Source organism: Populus nigra, chromosome 10 (genome assembly GCF_951802175.1).
Source record: "Populus nigra chromosome 10, ddPopNigr1.1, whole genome shotgun sequence".
Classification (NCBI taxonomy): Eukaryota; Viridiplantae; Streptophyta; class Magnoliopsida; order Malpighiales; family Salicaceae; genus Populus; species Populus nigra.
Window position 1 is genome coordinate 8291628 of NC_084861.1, and position 16858 is coordinate 8308485.

The 16858-nt window shown below is 34.2% G+C and overlaps 2 protein-coding genes across 4 annotated transcripts; one reads left to right on the top strand and one right to left on the bottom strand.

Moving 5' to 3' along the window:
* Positions 1–1046: 1046 nt before the first annotated feature.
* Positions 1047–4502, bottom strand: LOC133705595 (fructose-bisphosphate aldolase 3, chloroplastic). The gene is made up of 6 exons (XM_062130884.1): positions 4129–4502; positions 3393–3662; positions 3162–3271; positions 2946–3036; positions 2114–2383; positions 1047–1671 (listed from the first exon to the last, which is right to left on the bottom strand). Exons 1-6 carry the CDS (start codon positions 4282–4284, stop codon positions 1393–1395), a joined length of 1176 nt encoding a protein of 391 aa, XP_061986868.1. The 5' UTR covers positions 4285–4502; the 3' UTR covers positions 1047–1392.
* Positions 4503–7536: 3034 nt separating this feature from the next.
* Positions 7537–12546, top strand: LOC133704278 (2-oxoglutarate and iron-dependent oxygenase domain-containing protein CP2-like). 3 transcript variants are annotated; one of them, XM_062129063.1, is made up of 9 exons: positions 7538–8087; positions 8966–9013; positions 9718–9894; positions 9995–10145; positions 10252–10338; positions 10799–10923; positions 11493–11611; positions 11792–11835; positions 12089–12200. In XM_062129063.1, the coding sequence occupies exons 1-8, from the start codon at positions 7824–7826 to the stop codon at positions 11811–11813; spliced, it is 993 nt and encodes a 330-aa protein (XP_061985047.1). In that variant the 5' UTR covers positions 7538–7823; the 3' UTR covers positions 11814–11835; positions 12089–12200. The 3 variants fall into 3 exon arrangements, with proteins under 3 accessions (XP_061985046.1, XP_061985047.1, XP_061985045.1); XM_062129061.1 differs by lacking the exon at positions 11792–11835 and adding an exon at positions 12285–12546 and having other exon boundaries at positions 7539–8087; XM_062129062.1 differs by lacking the exons at positions 10252–10338; positions 11792–11835 and adding an exon at positions 12285–12546 and having other exon boundaries at positions 7537–8087.
* The last annotated feature ends 4312 nt before the right edge of the window (positions 12547–16858 follow it).

Consider the following 16858-nt stretch of genomic DNA (forward strand, 5'->3'; position numbering starts at 1 on the left):
TAAATGATATTATTTGCATAGTCCTATTTAAACTATTCTTGAATAATAGTTTTTCTTGTATATGTCTCCAGGTGCTTTTCTAAATATTTTCAAGATAGTTATTATATTTTTCAAGTAATAATTTTTTAAGTTTTGAAAGAGAGAGCACAGGGTTTTAACACTTACCTCTAGACTTCTTTTTTTGTATAAAAAACACGAGATATAGAGCAAACATCTCTTATCTACATATAAAAAACCCCACTTTTTATCTTTTTGAATTTTTATTTGTTTATCACTTGATAAAAACTTAAATATCAACTTAAGTATTAGAGTGCTTCTCTATCCGCAAGAGACTTGTTTTACAGGCACAGTTTAGGCCTATAACACACAGGCCAGGAAAAATTAATATTTATTTATGAAGCTTTTTTACGAATTCATCAATTTTTTATTTTAAATGGTAGCTTTATAAAACTTATTCCCGTAAATGATATTAAAAAATGGGACGGTGTAAAACTTTTATCAACCCAAAAAAAGACAAACTGGGCGAGTTTAACTGTGAAAAGGGTTAATATATCATTTTAATTATTTGATAACATATTTATCTCTTGACTGAATTGGTCAACGCACTAACTAGGTGAAAATCGCCGGATCGTTTTGTTTTTTTTTATTATATAATAACATACTATCATGAACCTGATCTGTTGTGTTTTGTTTTTTTTTTCCTTGACCTACCCAGTTAATAAAAAAATCTAGGTAATACAACGGTACATTGCATTATCGAAGTTTTTTATTGTCGTTTTTCCCCCCCAATATTTAGTATTATTGAAAATAGCATAAATTCAAATAAGGGAAGCCTATTCGCAAACAAAAATGAACTATTTGATTTAGAGCATGTTTCGTAAATAACTTTTCATGCTGAAATGCATGTCAATGATGTTTTTTTATTTTTTAAAAATTATTTTTAATACCAGCACATTAAAACGATCTAAAAAGTACAAACCGTACTTAATTTTAGCAAAAAAAAAAAAAAATCAAATTTTGAACGGTGTCTAATTTGAAAAGAAGGATAAGAAAGAAAAGCAATTGGTAGCATTTAATTCTTAACGTTGAAATACAAACACACTGATAACTCACCCAGGGAGGAAACGAGATGGGCTGCATTTATGGAAACGAACAAGAAGAGTCTCTAGGGTCCATGGATATTCTTCCTCTCACCGAACCCACCTCCTTGATCAAAGTTTGTAAAAGTTCTCCTTTCACACGGTGTGTTAACCACAAAGGAGAAAGAAACAAAGAAGCTGATCCTCTAATGTTGCAATTTCTCAGCTTGCATAGCTAGCACACAAAAAGGAACGATGAAAATCGCAGATTACACACTAATTGGAACCCACAAGCTAGTTTGGTTAATGCTGCTCAGTAGGTGTAGCCCTTTACGAACATTCCCTTCTTAGCTTCCTCGCTTTCACCCTCAGCGGAATATCTACCAAGCTGGGCCAGCGAGTTAGCCTTGGCACGCACCAAAAGTGATTTCTGAGCAGCTTCCACGTTCTCAGGGCGTCCCTGCCATGTCTTGAGCACGGTGTTCTGCAGTGCACGTGCATATGAGAAGGAAACATGCCACGGGTTGGGGCTTTGGTTCATTGCATTGAGATTGAGCGTTGCTTGCACTTCAGATTGTCCTCCCGACAGAAACTGAAAAGTAAACAGAAGCAGCATGCATGTCAAACAACTCTTAAATCATTGTCAATGACTCAACAAAGATTCAAATAGACTGTATACAGAGAATTGCACAGCGAACTTCACTATCTTTTAGAGTTTTACCATCTCAAATCAACATGTTTACCGCAATAAATTGGATCCAATTTTCAAGAATTCAGTATTCGTCTCCTTTCACCAGCAGAAGTTTAAAATCTCTTGCAAAGGACACTTGGCAACATTCTAGACCAAAGTGTGAATAGTGATTGGGTCAATCAGCATTCAATTTATAAGCCCGGTCCTTGTAATAGGATGTATGCTAGGCATTTAAGACCTTAACGATTCAATTTCACATGGTAAGAAGAGGGGACCGAAGTATACAAGAAATAACGTATATCATTTTAGATTCCTGATGAAAATAGGGTTCCAGCATTCGTACCATGATGCCAGGAACTGCAGGAGGTACTCTCCTTTTAAGCATTGTGAGTGTATATTTGGCTATGGTATCTGGGGAAGCCTTCTCCTTGTGTTCCGCCCCTGGCGTTACCATGCTAGGCTTAAGTAGGATGCCCTCAAACACAACATTGTTTTCAGCCAAGTAGTAAAAGACTTCTGCCCAGACATTCTCAGCAACTTCAAGGGTCCTGTCAATTGGATGGTCCCCATCAAGCAGAATCTCAGGCTCAACTATGGGCACAAGACCATTATCCTGCACATAAAATTTATCATCAACAAGGATAACAATGCACCTCAAAAATTCAAATTATATAGTTTTAAAATGAGGAGTGGATATAGTTTAACTTGATAAGGACATGACATTGCCTACTTAAGAGCTTGTTTGGGAACACCGTGCAAACCGCGTTCCCTTAAATTTTAAAATTTGTTTGTTTTTTGGCTAAAAATTATTTTTTTTTATGTTTTCAGGTCGTTTTGATGTGCTGATATCAAAAAATAATTTTTTAAAATAAAAAAATATTACTTTGATGCATTTATAAGTGAAAAACACTTTGAATCGCAACCGTTACCACTATCCCAAACACAAACAGGCCCTAAGTAGAAAGAAAAGTCAACAAATTTTTCTGGGTAGAGTTCCCACCAACATTCCAAATTGCTAATCACCTGGAACTAATTCTGAGTAGCATTAATCACCAAAGCCACAAACTACCCCTACCTCTCCCACAAAAGAAAAGAATATTTAAAAGAAAAAAAGACAACGTTGCAAACAGTTTTGAGATGTCAGTGAGTAATGTGCCATGTAAATGAAAGAATACCTGAGAAATGGCAGCATATCGTGCAAGTCCCCATGCAGCTTCCTTGACAGCCAGAGCAGAAGGGCCACAAGGAATGCTGACAACAGTCCTCCTGGATATTCCATGTGATCATGCAACAATAAAACATGAGGCATATAGAATGCTGTTGACGTAGTAGACAAATTAAATGGATAAACAAAGGCACAACAAGGTAAGAGAGCACTAAAACAGACTTACCACTTAGCAAAACGTGCGCCTTGCTTGTAATATTCAGCAGACCTTGAGGCCAATCCATCCAAACCTTGGCACCAAGACTCATTGTTTGATCCTGGCAGGGGAACTAAACCCTGAAACAATAAAAAGATGCATGACCACACACATATAAGCTCGTTATAAAAGTAAAAACGAAGTAAGATTAAATCCTTCGGATACATGATTTATATTTTGCACGTTCTTTTGACCGTGTACCTTGTCAACTTTGATGCCAGGTACAATGTTCTCATCACGCAGGCAATCCACGAACTTCCTTCCATCAGTTGTAGACTGGTATAGTGTCTCCTCGAAGAGAATGGCACCGGAAATGTATTCACCAAGGCCAGGAGTGGTCAGTAGAAGTTGTCTGTATGCTTGTCGGTTGGTTTCAGTGTTATCCAAGCCAATAGATGCCAACCTCTTCCCACAAGTTGCATTTGATTCATCTATGGCAAGGATACCACGACCAGGTGATGCAATGAGTTTCTACACCATCAAGCAAGAAGCCAAATTCAGTTTCGCAGAATAAACCAAGTAAATAAAACAAATGATGTCACAATTCTTTCTTTTCTTTTTGGTTTACTTCTCCTTCCATTCTGAGTAAAAATAAATACAAATACTGAAGCAACATACAGAACCGAAAATATTGAAAGGAATAAATGACAAAAATCATTAACATATACATGCAAATATATAAATAATTACATTTTAAAAAGCAAAAACATGTATTAAAAAATATAATTAATTCAACAATCAAGACCAAAAACAAATTATTTATGATGCCTGAATTCAACAGAAGCTTAATAAACATAAGAATAGAAATATTCCAAGCAATCTAATTATAGGCAAGTTCGAACAGATATTCGAATTGTCAACCAGCAGATACGACCAAGCATCAACGATGTAAAAAACATATCTAAATTTAAAAGAAAAAAATAAAGATGGAACTAACAGCAGTTTGGACGAGCTCGTCACTGTAAGAGCTGGCGCGGATCGAGAAGGAGACTCGGCGAGTTGACGATCCCGGAGATCGCTTCCCGAAAGATGACTTTTGGCCCGTCCATGAAGACGACGCTGCGTTAAGCTTTACAAAGCTTGCACAGGCCATCACTTCGATAAATAATGATTAGATCGAGAGAGAGGGGGGAGGGGGTGTTTGGTTTTCGACGCCTACGAGAAAAATGGCTTTCGCGGTCTGCTAAGGTTTTTTCGATTTGCTCTCTCTCTCTCTCTGTTTTTTGGTTAGGTTGGATTATAACACGAACGAGTGCGAGAGTGGAGGCTTTGTTTTACCTCGGGGGATCCGCACTGAGCTTTTGGAGAGGGAGTTGGACACGGAACATGCGGGGATACCAAACAGCCCCTTTAGCTGGATTTGTTTTTGTTAGATGTTTACCAGATTGCCCTTAATAGTGTCTCAAAGTGGACAGCATGGTACCACATTGAATTACACGTTGATGATTATTTGTTTTTTGGCTGCAAGAGAGAAATAGCATGACCTGAGAATGAACCACCGCACCACAATCATCAGCCAACATTATAAACATTTTTTTTTTAATATGATTAATAGAATATTTAAGAACAAATTAAAAGTGAGATTTATTATTTTTTAGTTAAAAATTTATTCAAAAATATTTTATAAATGGAGTTCTTTAATGTAATCAAATCATATTGTAAATGAATGATAAAATAATATCAAGCAACTCTTTGTTGACTTGTTTTTATAGAACACAAAATTATATTATAGTTTATGCAACGAGAAGTTCAAAAATCATAAATAAATCTAAGCAGATGATTTTGGGTTTAAACTGTGTGGTGTTATTTTAGCTTTCTAATATACAATATATACTATAGTATAAAAAATGGAAGAATTTGAGATACCTATCGAGCCTTTCTCGAATATTACCACCCCCTCTCCACCTATTACCCCAGGTAAAAGAGAAACATTTAAAATCCAAGCTGAGCAACCCTAGCAAACCCACAAATTGCCTAAAATTCTCAATTTTACGGTACCCGTAAAGATTAAAATCGAATTTATGGACAATCAATTTAAGGTACACTAGCTGGAAAGAAAATTCTATAAAAATATCTACTATAATTTTACCTGTGATGCATGGTCAAGCTAAACTCTTTACACGTCATCACAGCAACAAAGGAAAAAAAACAATTAGGAGGGCCCGGCATTTCACTATGTGTACATTCGTATTTTACCATGAATTTGCACGGTAAAATTATTATTTTGACAGTGAAGGGAAAATCCGTTTTACTTTGTTTTAGAAGTAAAAAATCTTTTCTATGGAATCAATTAGTTATCGCAAGAACGTGGGAGACTAATAAGTCTTCTCACTTCCCTGTTGCTAATTATAATTATTAAATTACCCTTGAAAAGAAAAGAAAAAAACATTTTGCTCTGGTCAGATGATATTTTAGGCTTTTCATACAACACAATGACTTAAATACTTATCTGAATTAAACTTTTTTTTGCTTTGGATACAAAGGCACTTTTGACATTTTATTCCGGTATCTTTTTTATTTTTAGATGGGATGAGGATGATTTGATATTTTAACATATATAAAATACTATTTAAATAAATAAAAAAACCATGTCCTTTGGGTGACATGTGCAATACCATAAAAGCTCCTAACATTGCCTTATGTGGTGGTATTCGATGCGCCTCGTTGCTCTCGTTATGACGATGGGGTGTGTGCCACTAAAAGATTGGTAATTGAGCTTTGATCTCGTGTTTTTTATTTTTTTCTTCTCTTATATCTCCCTTTTTATAGAAACATGCTGGCCACTGCACACAAAAAAAAACCCAAGAAGTGTGATTTATTTTCTTACTGAATTAAACTAGGTTATTGTTTTTTTATTGCAATGTATTTGATTTTTAATTTTTTTTATTAAATAATTTTTTTTTAATTTCATCATTTGACACTTGGTTATCAAATCTAATTCTTATTCTTTTGATTGTTATTTTTATTATTTTTTAATTAAAATTATTTTTTTAATTTTATCCATTATAATATAGCTTTATTTTATTTTTGTATCAAATTTGATAATTGTTATTTTCAAATCCACATTTTTTATTTTTGACCTTTTTTTTGTTGAATTGGCTTTTTTCATATTTATTCTTAATTATTTTGGTGGCCAGGAACTTGACATTTTTTTTTCATATTTGCTTTTTATGTTGTAATCCATATTCATCATCCGTATCATAATTTTATCCAATATGATATAATTTTATTTTATTTTTGTGTTGAAGTCTATCCTTGTTATTTTCAAATCTATAATTTCTCCTTTTTGATCTTCTTTTTGGACTTGTTTTTCAAATTTATCCTTAGTTGTTTTAGTTGGTTGAGAATTTGACATTATTATTTTTTAATTAACATTTTTAATTTAATCTTTTATAACTAGGTTCATTGGAAATTGATATTTATTGTTTTTTTAAAAAAAAAATTCATTCCATGGAGTTATTTCAATATTATGACTTGGATTATAAATTTAGCAAGTGCAATAGAGTTGACTTTAACCTCTCTTTTTTTCATTCTTTTTAATATTTTTTTCAACATTTTCCTTTAATATCATGCTAATAAGAGAATCGAACTTCATAATTTTATTATGCATGCTTTTTCATGGGGTCATCCTGGTCCTGCCACTAGGTTGTAGATTTAGTTTGATTTTTCACCCAAGCTGAATGATAAAAAATTACCATGTTTGGTTCCTTTGATTTTTTTAATAACTCACTTATATGATAACTCGAACAGACTCAAGTGAATTTCTTTTAAATTATGTTCTTTTTAATTTCATCATCGTCATTTTATTCATCGGGAATTAATATTTTTTTATTTTTCTTTCCATGCAATTATCTTGTTTTCAATTAATTTTTATTTTATTAATAAATAAAATCACCAAAACATTTTAGAAATATTATAAAGATATAATTTTATATTCTTAACATTAATTTTTTATTGATTTTATTTTTATTTTTTATTATTAATGTATTAAACACATTCAAGTTAATGAGCATGAAATCATTGTCTTTCTCTTTTTTCTATAATATTTACATCTTCTTGATATCATTTTTGTGTTGGAAAAAAGCTCGCATGGTACTACGGACCACCTACCTACTTCAACCCTAAAAGACCGATATATTTACAAATAACTTATTATTGTCAAATTTATCAAGCTAGTCACCCACAAGGTTCGATCACATAACTAACCATTGACAGTGGAGGGTCAAATATGATCAGACTATGCGTGGAAGTATTGATTTGACTAAACGGTAACAGTGAAGGGACTACCAAGTGATTTTTTTGCCGCTGAAAGTCACAATCGGGCACCTCAGGTTTTTACTGGAGCGCTATCCAAAACCCCAAACAAAACCTGCACTTGCTCGTTACTTCTCACTCAAATCGAAATTCTTTCATTTTTAAGCTTTCGGGTCAAACTGGAAGGGGGGCCCGGGCCGAACTGATTCCCCAACCATAGTCCACGTCATCCAGGAGGAGGAGGAGGTAGACGACGACCACAACAACCAACAAAAAAATACAAACCGCAACCTGCAGCACAAACCACCCCCTTCAAATCCACAAACCCTAATTCCTCTCTCTCAACGGATTCATATGCATATATTTATTGTTTGAAAAATGTCTACGGATGACGCGACTGAAAAAGCGAGGGAGAATGGGAACGGCGTCGAATTGCCGTCAACGCAAAGGCTGATACCGTTCGAGAACAAGGAGCACAACCCGGAGAGCTACGAGGACATGCAATTGGATTACAGTCCTCTCCTCTTTAGCTCTCTAGAGCGGTACTTGCCACCTAACATGCTCAATTTGCCGCGTGATCGTAAAGTCCACTTCCTGAGTGACATTCTGACTCGCTACTCTCCTCAGGGTGAACACACTCGCGTATGCCTCCTCCTTCACTTTTTTATTATTTATACAAATTGGATTTATCGACACAAGTATACTTAGATTTCATTCGTTATCTACAAGTGATTTAGGGAAACATAAACAAATGTTGCTATATTTGTGGCTCTTTTCGGTTTCTCAATGGCATGTCTCTCTCCAATAGTCTATGGAAATGCGTGTTCTTTATTTCCATGATGTTGAAAATTGAATTTCAGAAAATTATTTGTGTAATTTGGGAGATAATCCGTTTCTTCATGTGTAGAGTTGATTATTACAAGTATGAGTTGGAATTGGATTAAGACCCTGTTTGTTTGCTTTTCAAAAAAAATGATTTTTTCTCTTAAAATTAATTTTTTAGTGTTTTTTTAATGATAGTTTTGGTATGATGATGTTAAAAATAAATTTTTAAAAACAAAAAAACATTGTATTGATGCATTTTCAAGCGAAAAATACTTTGAAAAGCAATCACTATCATAATGCCAAACACTACCTTAAAGCTGCTAGATATTTCTTGATGTCACCTTGTTTGTCTTTCTATTTTACAGTCATCATGATGTGGTTGAAGTTGAGCTTTGAGATTTTTATTTTTCTTTTGATGAGAAACCATCTTTTGGGGGCATACTAATACTTAAACATTGTGTAAAATAAAGGTTGAGATGATAATCTTCTTTCATCAATCTTTAATTATAACTTAACATGATTGTATCCATGTAGGTTCACAACATCCTGAACTGCTATAAGTACAGTGAGAATCAATGCATTGCCAGAAATTTTGATGCAGCTATCTAGTTCTAGTTATTTGTCTTATCATGTCTGTTCCTTTTCTTTTCTAAATGGTCATACTGTTATCACTGATTTCTGATGCAAACTGGCAGGTTCAAAAGCATCGAAAGTACAGACAGCAGATTCTATCAAACTATGAGGTACATTTCATTTATGAAATTTTTATTGTGCAGTAAACTTTGAGACAATTGTTGCACATGGGATAGGATAGTTTTCCTTTTTCTTCGGTCTTATGCTTCAGGTGCTTTTAGGGGAGTTCCCTTAGCTGATAAGCAGAATTGGGCTGCTCTTTTATGATATTTCTTTTCCTTATGTATTTGGGAGGATGACTTACTCTGCTTTTGTAATTCTATTTAGTTATCAATACAATTTTCTCTCATCTGTTTTTTTTTTTCCTTTTTCTTTCAATTCAGAAGTCTTATGCTCATATTTAATGTATCCTTATTTACCAGGTTTTATGTTTGTCTATGGTCTTTTCGACATCAGACTGATTTTATGATTTTTGTCATTCCTAGCATTACTTTTTTATTATAAACCTGTGTTCATTAACAGGAACACTATCTGAGTGCAAAAGTTTCTCCCACTGCCTATAATGTCAATGTTTATGTAGACACTTACCCTTCTCTTTAAAAAATGGAAAATGCTTTCATAATAGCTGACATTACATCCATTCTCTCACAGCTGAATGACTGATGGTTATAAACTGAATGACAAGGGCAAATTATTTACCAAAATTAGATGAGATCTTAATCTCCATGGAACCGTTTCGATTTTCATGTTCTGACATTAGTTTTCAGTCCTTTTTTTACTTTCAGTTTATAACCATTTGAAATTCTTGTCACAGCCTAGACATAAGGAGCTGTATACTATGAATGCTGCAAATTTCTTTGTTCCTTCATTTCTCAAAGCAATCAGTGAGAACTCAGAAGAGAGTTTCAGAAGCATAATGGTGGAACCTACACCAGGAGTTTATACATTTGAAATGTTTCAGCCAAAGTTCTGTGAAATGTTGATGGCTGAGGTTTTATCTTATTCTTCTTGTCATTTTTTTGTGTGTAAATAGCATGTTTTTTTCTTGAATCTTAGTCTTTTCATTTTCTTGCAACGATTTGATTGCTTAGGTAGAAAGCATGGAAAGATGGGTGCATGATCAAAGGTTCCATATAATTTGTCCGAACACTATGAACAAATATGGTGTTGTTCTTGATGACTTTGGACTGGAAACCATGCTTAACAAGTTGATGGATGGCTATATATGTCCCATGTCTAGAGGTGATGTATCTCTATTCAATAAGTCTCTGTGCTTATAAATTAGAACTCACAACTAGCATTTATAAATATAGCAAAAGCTTATTTTGGTGCTCTTATTTCTATGTAGTTTTCTTTCCTGAGGTGGGTGGATTAACTCTGGATTCTCACCATGGTTTTGTTGTTGAATACGGAGTGAATAGGGATATCGAGCTTGGTAGGTGCTTACTTTAAAACTTCCTTTTGATAATGCCATCTGTCTCTATGAATAATAATAATTTGTCTGGCCTGTTACATCTATCTCTTATCATTCAGTAGTGAATGGAACTAAAAGAAGTTACAAAGACCTGGATCTTTTCTCATCACTGTTTTGATTCTTCTGTTCCAAAAGCACTGCATGAATTTTTTTCCACATTCTTAGAACTTGTTAGTTGGATAGGACCAACATCTCACATCAATGCTGACACTTGGTTGTTTGAATCATTGTTGATGTCATTTATTTCCTGAAAATGGTTTCAGTTTCTCAGTTGCTAGTTAATGTTTTGCCTTTGCCTCTCTATCACTATTTTTCTTTTGAGAAGCTTTCAATCACTAGTATCAAAAGAGTAATTTGCCCCCTCCTCCTCCCCTTTTTTTCCCTTTGCTTTTATTTGATTACCTTAAATCCTTCTTTGCAGGTTTTCATGTTGATGATTCTGAAGTTACCTTGAATGTTTGCTTGGGTGAGCAATTTTATGGTGGAGATTTGTTCTTTCGTGGTGTTCGATGCGATAAACATGTGAATACAGAAACCCAATCAGAGGTATCTTAATTTTCAGGATCAGAGTGCTGCAGATTAACTCGAGGCAGTGCCTTTTCTTTTGTCTATATTATGCTGGCCTGACATGTAGTGATATTCATTCAAGTTTTCAGTTTCCTTCCAAAGTTTTCTTAAAATTATCACTTATTATTGCTCAATTGGAAATAATATGAACTTGGAAAATTAAAAGGGCATGCTTACCAGGTCAACGGTGCCCTTTTTCTTTAAAAGAAATAGGGTCAAACTTCAAATCCAATAAGCAACTATGATTTCAACAATTATTTATAATCTAGCTCTAAGTTACGTGTGAACAGTATCTGTCAATTATTTAAGCTAATGGTTGTGTGCTCCTTGTTTTCTGGAATTGTTCAAGATGCTCAGTAGGATGAGACTTTATTTATTAATCTAGAGCCCATAGAGGGTAAAAAGGAATTTTTAACTAATTAGAGCCTTCTTCTTTTCTAATGGGTATTTTTCTTCCCTTATGACAGGAAATTTTAGATTGCTGAAAAATTTTAGGTAACTAGAGCTGTATGTGATTTGGGTTTTTTTATTCACCTTATTCTGAATAGGAGGTTTTTGATTATGCCCACATTCCGGGACAAGCAGTTCTTCATCGTGGTCGCCATCGGCATGGTGCAAGAGCGACAATTTCTGGGCACCGGGTCAACTTGGTTATATGGTGCAGAAGGTATCTTTTTCCTCTCCTTTGTTCTGCACTTAGCATCCCCTCTTTTGCATAAAAGGGCTCCACTTTAGGTACAACTTCTTTGTCTCGGTGGTGACATAGTTTTGAACTAGTATGGAATCTCAGAGAATTTAATTCTCAGGCTTCCTTTTAACATCCATTCATGATTCCTTCCCAATACAGTTACTGCATTGACCGGGATTGAAATGCAAACCTTGAAATCAGAGGTATGAAACAAACACTCTAAATGCCGCATGTTGGGGCTTAGAGGATGAGACAATGCGCTTCATGGTTTAGATGAGCAGAAATATAGAGGAAGTTAATTTTTGTTTACAGTTGTAATGCTTTCTTGCATGAGAGCTGCAAACTTTATCTTATTTTGCTCTTAGTGGTTTGGTGCTTTGGCAGCATGGAAGTTCAAGCTGTTTGCTGAATTGTCTGTCCTTAATGTTTTTCTTTGCTGTTTTTAATACTTTTCAGTTCAGTTTTTCGAGAGCTGAAGAAACATCAAAACGATTTTTCCAGCTGGTGTGGAGATTGTCGACGTGAGAAAAAAGAAAGACAATATCTGTCAGTTGCTGCTACCAAACTGGTATATGTTGTGATGTAAAGATGAATAGGTTGAAGAAATTGCATCGGTTGCTATGCACTAATCTTTTGATATCTGCTTTTGTAGGAATTGCTGAAGAGGGATGGTATATCTGCATCCTGAGTCATTAATTTCTCTCAAGTTTTGCTTGTGAAGCTGTAAGATAGCAGAATTCTCACCCTTGCCAAGTGGCAATTCTTTCTTTCTTCTTTCTTGCTGTTTCAGTCCTTTTGTGTTAAAATTGTCCTAGGCTTTTGTTGGTTATTAATGAAGGGTGCATCATGTATTCTCTCTTTCCAAGTTGGATTGAAATCTGTCTAATGCAATGTTGTCTTATTTGCTTTCAAAATTGAAATATGCACTAATCTCTGGTGCAATGCAATCATACAAGAAGAAAATGTTCTAGTTAAAATCCAATATTCTACCTAGCATTCTTTTTCATGCGAGAACTTTATAAGATAATTCAGTTAGGGGTTAAAGCAGAACTATAATCAATGACCATGACCTAGCATCCTTTGTCATTGTACAACTCTCTTGGAATTTATACTTTGGTATACGGTGCCAAGCCCCACCAAATTCTCCATCCTGTACCATTGTCCAAGCTGTGCTTCAAACAGGTAGACGCTCTCACGGGACTTGCTTGCTAATGATCTTTCAACAGGCCTTTTTTCCTACCGTTATTGTGCTTCTTTGCTGCTGACTGCAAAAACACAGTTAGACCTGCTTGCACGTCTATTTAGAAGAAGGCGTGGCAGTATTTAGTGTCTGATTTGCCCAGTGCATAAATTTTTTCTCAGACTTACTGTGTCTTATGTTTTGATTTAAAAGAGGAGGGAGGGCTCGTTTTTTTACCTTTCCCCTTGCAGGTTGCTGGCTTCTTTTCATCCCAGTGTTTTTCCATGGCCATTAGGGAAGAATAAATCGAACTTTGATCTTGTAGTGGTGGTCCATGAAGGGAACGGCAGGTTTGGTGTCTTGGCCATGGAAAAATACTGATGAAGACACTTGGATGGCCACCAGTTGTAGTTGGCCTTTTTCTGTTACTTATAAGGTGTCCATTGTACGGAGAAAAATATTCCAGGACTTCTTCCGGATAAACCGAGTTTAATTTTGGGCGAGCGAGCTTGCACCGATTCATCCATTTCTTTTACGAGAAACCTTGTATTGTTCTGACCGACTGGACCCTTCTGAAATATGATGAATTTTCAGGCTTGTGTGTAAAAAGAAAATTAATCCGTGCATGTGATATGTGTACGTAGATGCCTTATCGTATTTTTACTATTTTCGCTGTATAGACTAGTGTAATTTTTTTTTTATGAGTAAATTATGGTTTCAAGAAGCTATATAAAAAGTCCTTTTCTTTTCTTTTTTTAAATTCGTTAATAACTTGCGTTAAGGGTACCGTTATTGAACTGTTGAGGTATCACTAGCTCTATTTTACCTTAAAATACCTTCCTTTTATTCATTCAAAACTTTCAATTTCGTGTAAAACATTGAATCGCCAAAAAGTTTCCCTTTTTCTCCTTTCTCCTTCCCTTTCATTTCTCCCTCCACCTATCTCCTTTCCTTTTCCCTTTTCTCCACCGATGCAACAACCATTGCTTAATAAGGTGCGTGGGAGTGCTTTTTAAAAGCATTTCTAAAAAAATTTGATTTTTTTTTTATTTTAAAGTAATATGTTTTTGATGTTTTTAAATCATTTTAATGTACTGATCTCAAAAATAATTTTTAAAAAATAAAAAAATATTATTAACACACTTTTCTGAGTAAAAATCACTTTAAAAAACAATCACAACCACACCCTCAAACATCCTATTACTTCTACATCCTCGTCTCTCAACTTTGTCTCCTCTTCCTCCTTTTTTTTTTCTCTCCCCTACCCTACCCTACCCTCCGTCCCTCCCTCCTCCTCCTCTTTCCAAAAAAATATTATAAGCATTTTATTTTTCTTCTAACTTTGTTAATTAACGCAATAGCATGATTAATAAATGCTAATAAACGAAAGATACTTTAGATAAAAATGCAGCAAATTTTGTATTTATATCTATTTTTTTTCGATTCTCTTGCTTGATTTATAGCTGTTTTTCTCTCGTGGCCCCCAAGTACACCAACCCCTCTCTCTCCCCGCAATTTCTATGCTGGTAGGCCTACCAATCTGTCTCCAATGCCGAATTGTTTAAGAATCTTCTGGATTGCCAAGACTTCTCGCAGTATGTCCCAGATGATTTCATGTATACAAAGCTTCCAGCTCGTTGCTCTATCCTTTTATTTTAGGTTATAATCTAATCACTTCTGTGACGGAATCATGGTTTGGTTCTTTCATGTCATTATCAGTGGCACTATCGTCATTATGATCAACCAAATTCAATCTGGACTCTTCTATGAGCTAATGGACAAGTTCATGATCTATCATTGATTTCTTCAAACGCAATATGTTGGCAAATGCCATAAACAGTTAATTAATTTTGTTGGAGTGAGAGAATGGACCGCTTGTTTTGTCGACATTCTTTGTCTTTCCACATCGGGACCGAGCTATCCTTTTTGAGCCTCTGTTTAATGTTTTACTCCTTGCCATAACTCAAGTGGTGTCAAAGACCCTTCACCTCTGTTAAGGAAAAGAAATAATTATTAAGCACTTAGGACAGAAGTTGTTGCACTTGCACCTAAGAAAGACTTGATGTTCGTAGCGTGTTTTGCGGGGTCATAGCCTTCTTTTCCTCAATAAATAAATATTCTAATATGATAAAAAAAAAACACAAAAATAATTTTAAATACAAAAAAATACGATTTCGAAAACGTTAACCAAACATGTTTGGATGGACGTTGTAATGGGATTTTGGACTCATAACGGATTAGTACATGGCTATCAAACTCCTAACCATGGTCTCGGTAGCGTGCAGTGCATTTGCAATGGTTTTACACTCGACAAACACCTAGTGTACCCTGGTTTTCATAACCTATTGCCGCGTGTGATGATACTAATTGGCAGCTCGTCAAGTCAGTCAAGGGGCTGGAGCGGAACCTACCTTTCCCAGAAATCCCATCCTTTTTTGGTCCAGACATTAAGCACGAATACGCTTCCGATAAGGCCTTGATATTTATTTTGGTATAGATATTTTAGTATATTGTACTATCCTCTGCAGTATGCTAATATTTTTTTAAAATATTAAAAATATTAAAAAATATTTTAACTTTTTTAGATTTAATAATTATGCCAAAGTGAAATGATATGGATCTCGTTATAATACTAGTCCCAACAAACTTGAATTCGGTGGTCATAACAGGTCCAAAAGACTTTAGTCTAGTGGTCACGGCAAACCCAAGTGTCTTAGATCTTGATATCACGTCAGACATAAGCGATACTTGAGCCTGACTGTTATGCTTAATTAATTTTTTTTTATAAAATACATATTTAAATTATACTTAAAGTATTCTAAATAAAAATTATAATTATTTTTTTTGATAAATTGTTTATAAAAAAATATTTAAACTACTGTAAAAGTATTCTAAATAAAAATGCTAATTATTTTTTTTATAAAAAAACCATTTAAATCATATTAAAGTATTCTAAATAGAAATCTTAATTTATATATATATATATATATATATAATTTTTTATTAAAAAATTATTTAAACTATCCTAAATAATATTTTTATAAATATTTTCTATTTTTTATATAAAAAAATTACACTATTGTCAAAGTATCATTAACATAAAATTTAATTAACTTTTTAAATTTTTTATAGGCTCTTGGGTCTGACTGCCATGCCAGATCCAAGAGCCGCCATTTGGGTTTGACGGCTATACCAAATTGAAACAAACAATAAATAAACAGGTGATAAATAAGCACTTTAGTTGTCATGAGAGACAAAAGAAAGAAAAAACACAAATAATTAATAATCGGCGGCAATCCTGCCATGATATGTTTACACGCGCAGCGCCATGTGAAAGAGGGTATGTCTGCGCATCTCTCTAGACGGCAAATGATCAGATTTGACCACTGAGAGGCATCTCGTGCGCCTCCTTAATGATATAGGTGTCGCCAACTCACTAAGACGTATAGAACATGCGCCAACAACTTTTTAAATAAACAATAGAAAAGATAATATGACAATACTAAAACGCTCTCATAATTCTGTTAATTACATACCATATCCAAATAAATTTTATTTTTGCAATCTATAACAATATATATTTAGAGCTATAGTGAAAACCCTCGCAATTTAGCTTTATATATATATATATATATATCAGGCAGCACATACCCATTCCATTACTACGACAAGGTCAAGTTTAGAGAGTGTTTGGAAATGCGAGCCAACCCGTGTTTGGAAACCAAAATACTCAAAAAGATTATTTTGCTAAAAATTAATTTTTTTATGTTTTGGATTGTTTTGATACGCTGATCTCAAAAATAATTTTAAAAAATAAAAATAAAATCATTTTGATGCATTTTAAAATGAAAAATATTTTAAAAAACAACCACAATAAGAATACTAACGAGCAAGAATCCTAACATCAACAAAAAGGGACGTCAGTTTAACCACTAAATTGAATAAAATAGCAAAAGAAGATCTGATGGATTTAAAGTTAATAATCTGATGGGTCTTTTGGGTTTGAAGACTGGTTCTAGGGAAGTTGTGCGGGCCATCTCGGATGC

What these genes read in the sequence shown, in the direction of transcription:
- LOC133705595 (XM_062130884.1), bottom strand. Translation starts at nt 4,284, where the DNA reads ATGGCCTGTGCAAGCTTTGTAAAGCTTAACGCAGCGTCGTCTTCATGG. An exon ending in CTGGCATCAAAGTTGACAAG is followed by an intron (nt 3,272 to 3,392) that starts GTACACGGTCAA and finishes TTATTGTTTCAG; the next exon opens with GGTTTAGTTCCCCTGCCAGG. An exon ending in CTGCAGTTCCTGGCATCATG is followed by an intron (nt 1,672 to 2,113) that starts GTACGAATGCTG and finishes TTTACTTTTCAG; the next exon opens with TTTCTGTCGGGAGGACAATC.
- LOC133704278 (XM_062129061.1), top strand. Translation starts at nt 7,824, where the DNA reads ATGTCTACGGATGACGCGACTGAAAAAGCGAGGGAGAATGGGAACGGC. An exon ending in CTCAGGGTGAACACACTCGC is followed by an intron (nt 8,088 to 8,965) that starts GTATGCCTCCTC and finishes GCAAACTGGCAG; the next exon opens with GTTCAAAAGCATCGAAAGTA. An exon ending in ATACAGAAACCCAATCAGAG is followed by an intron (nt 10,924 to 11,492) that starts GTATCTTAATTT and finishes TATTCTGAATAG; the next exon opens with GAGGTTTTTGATTATGCCCA.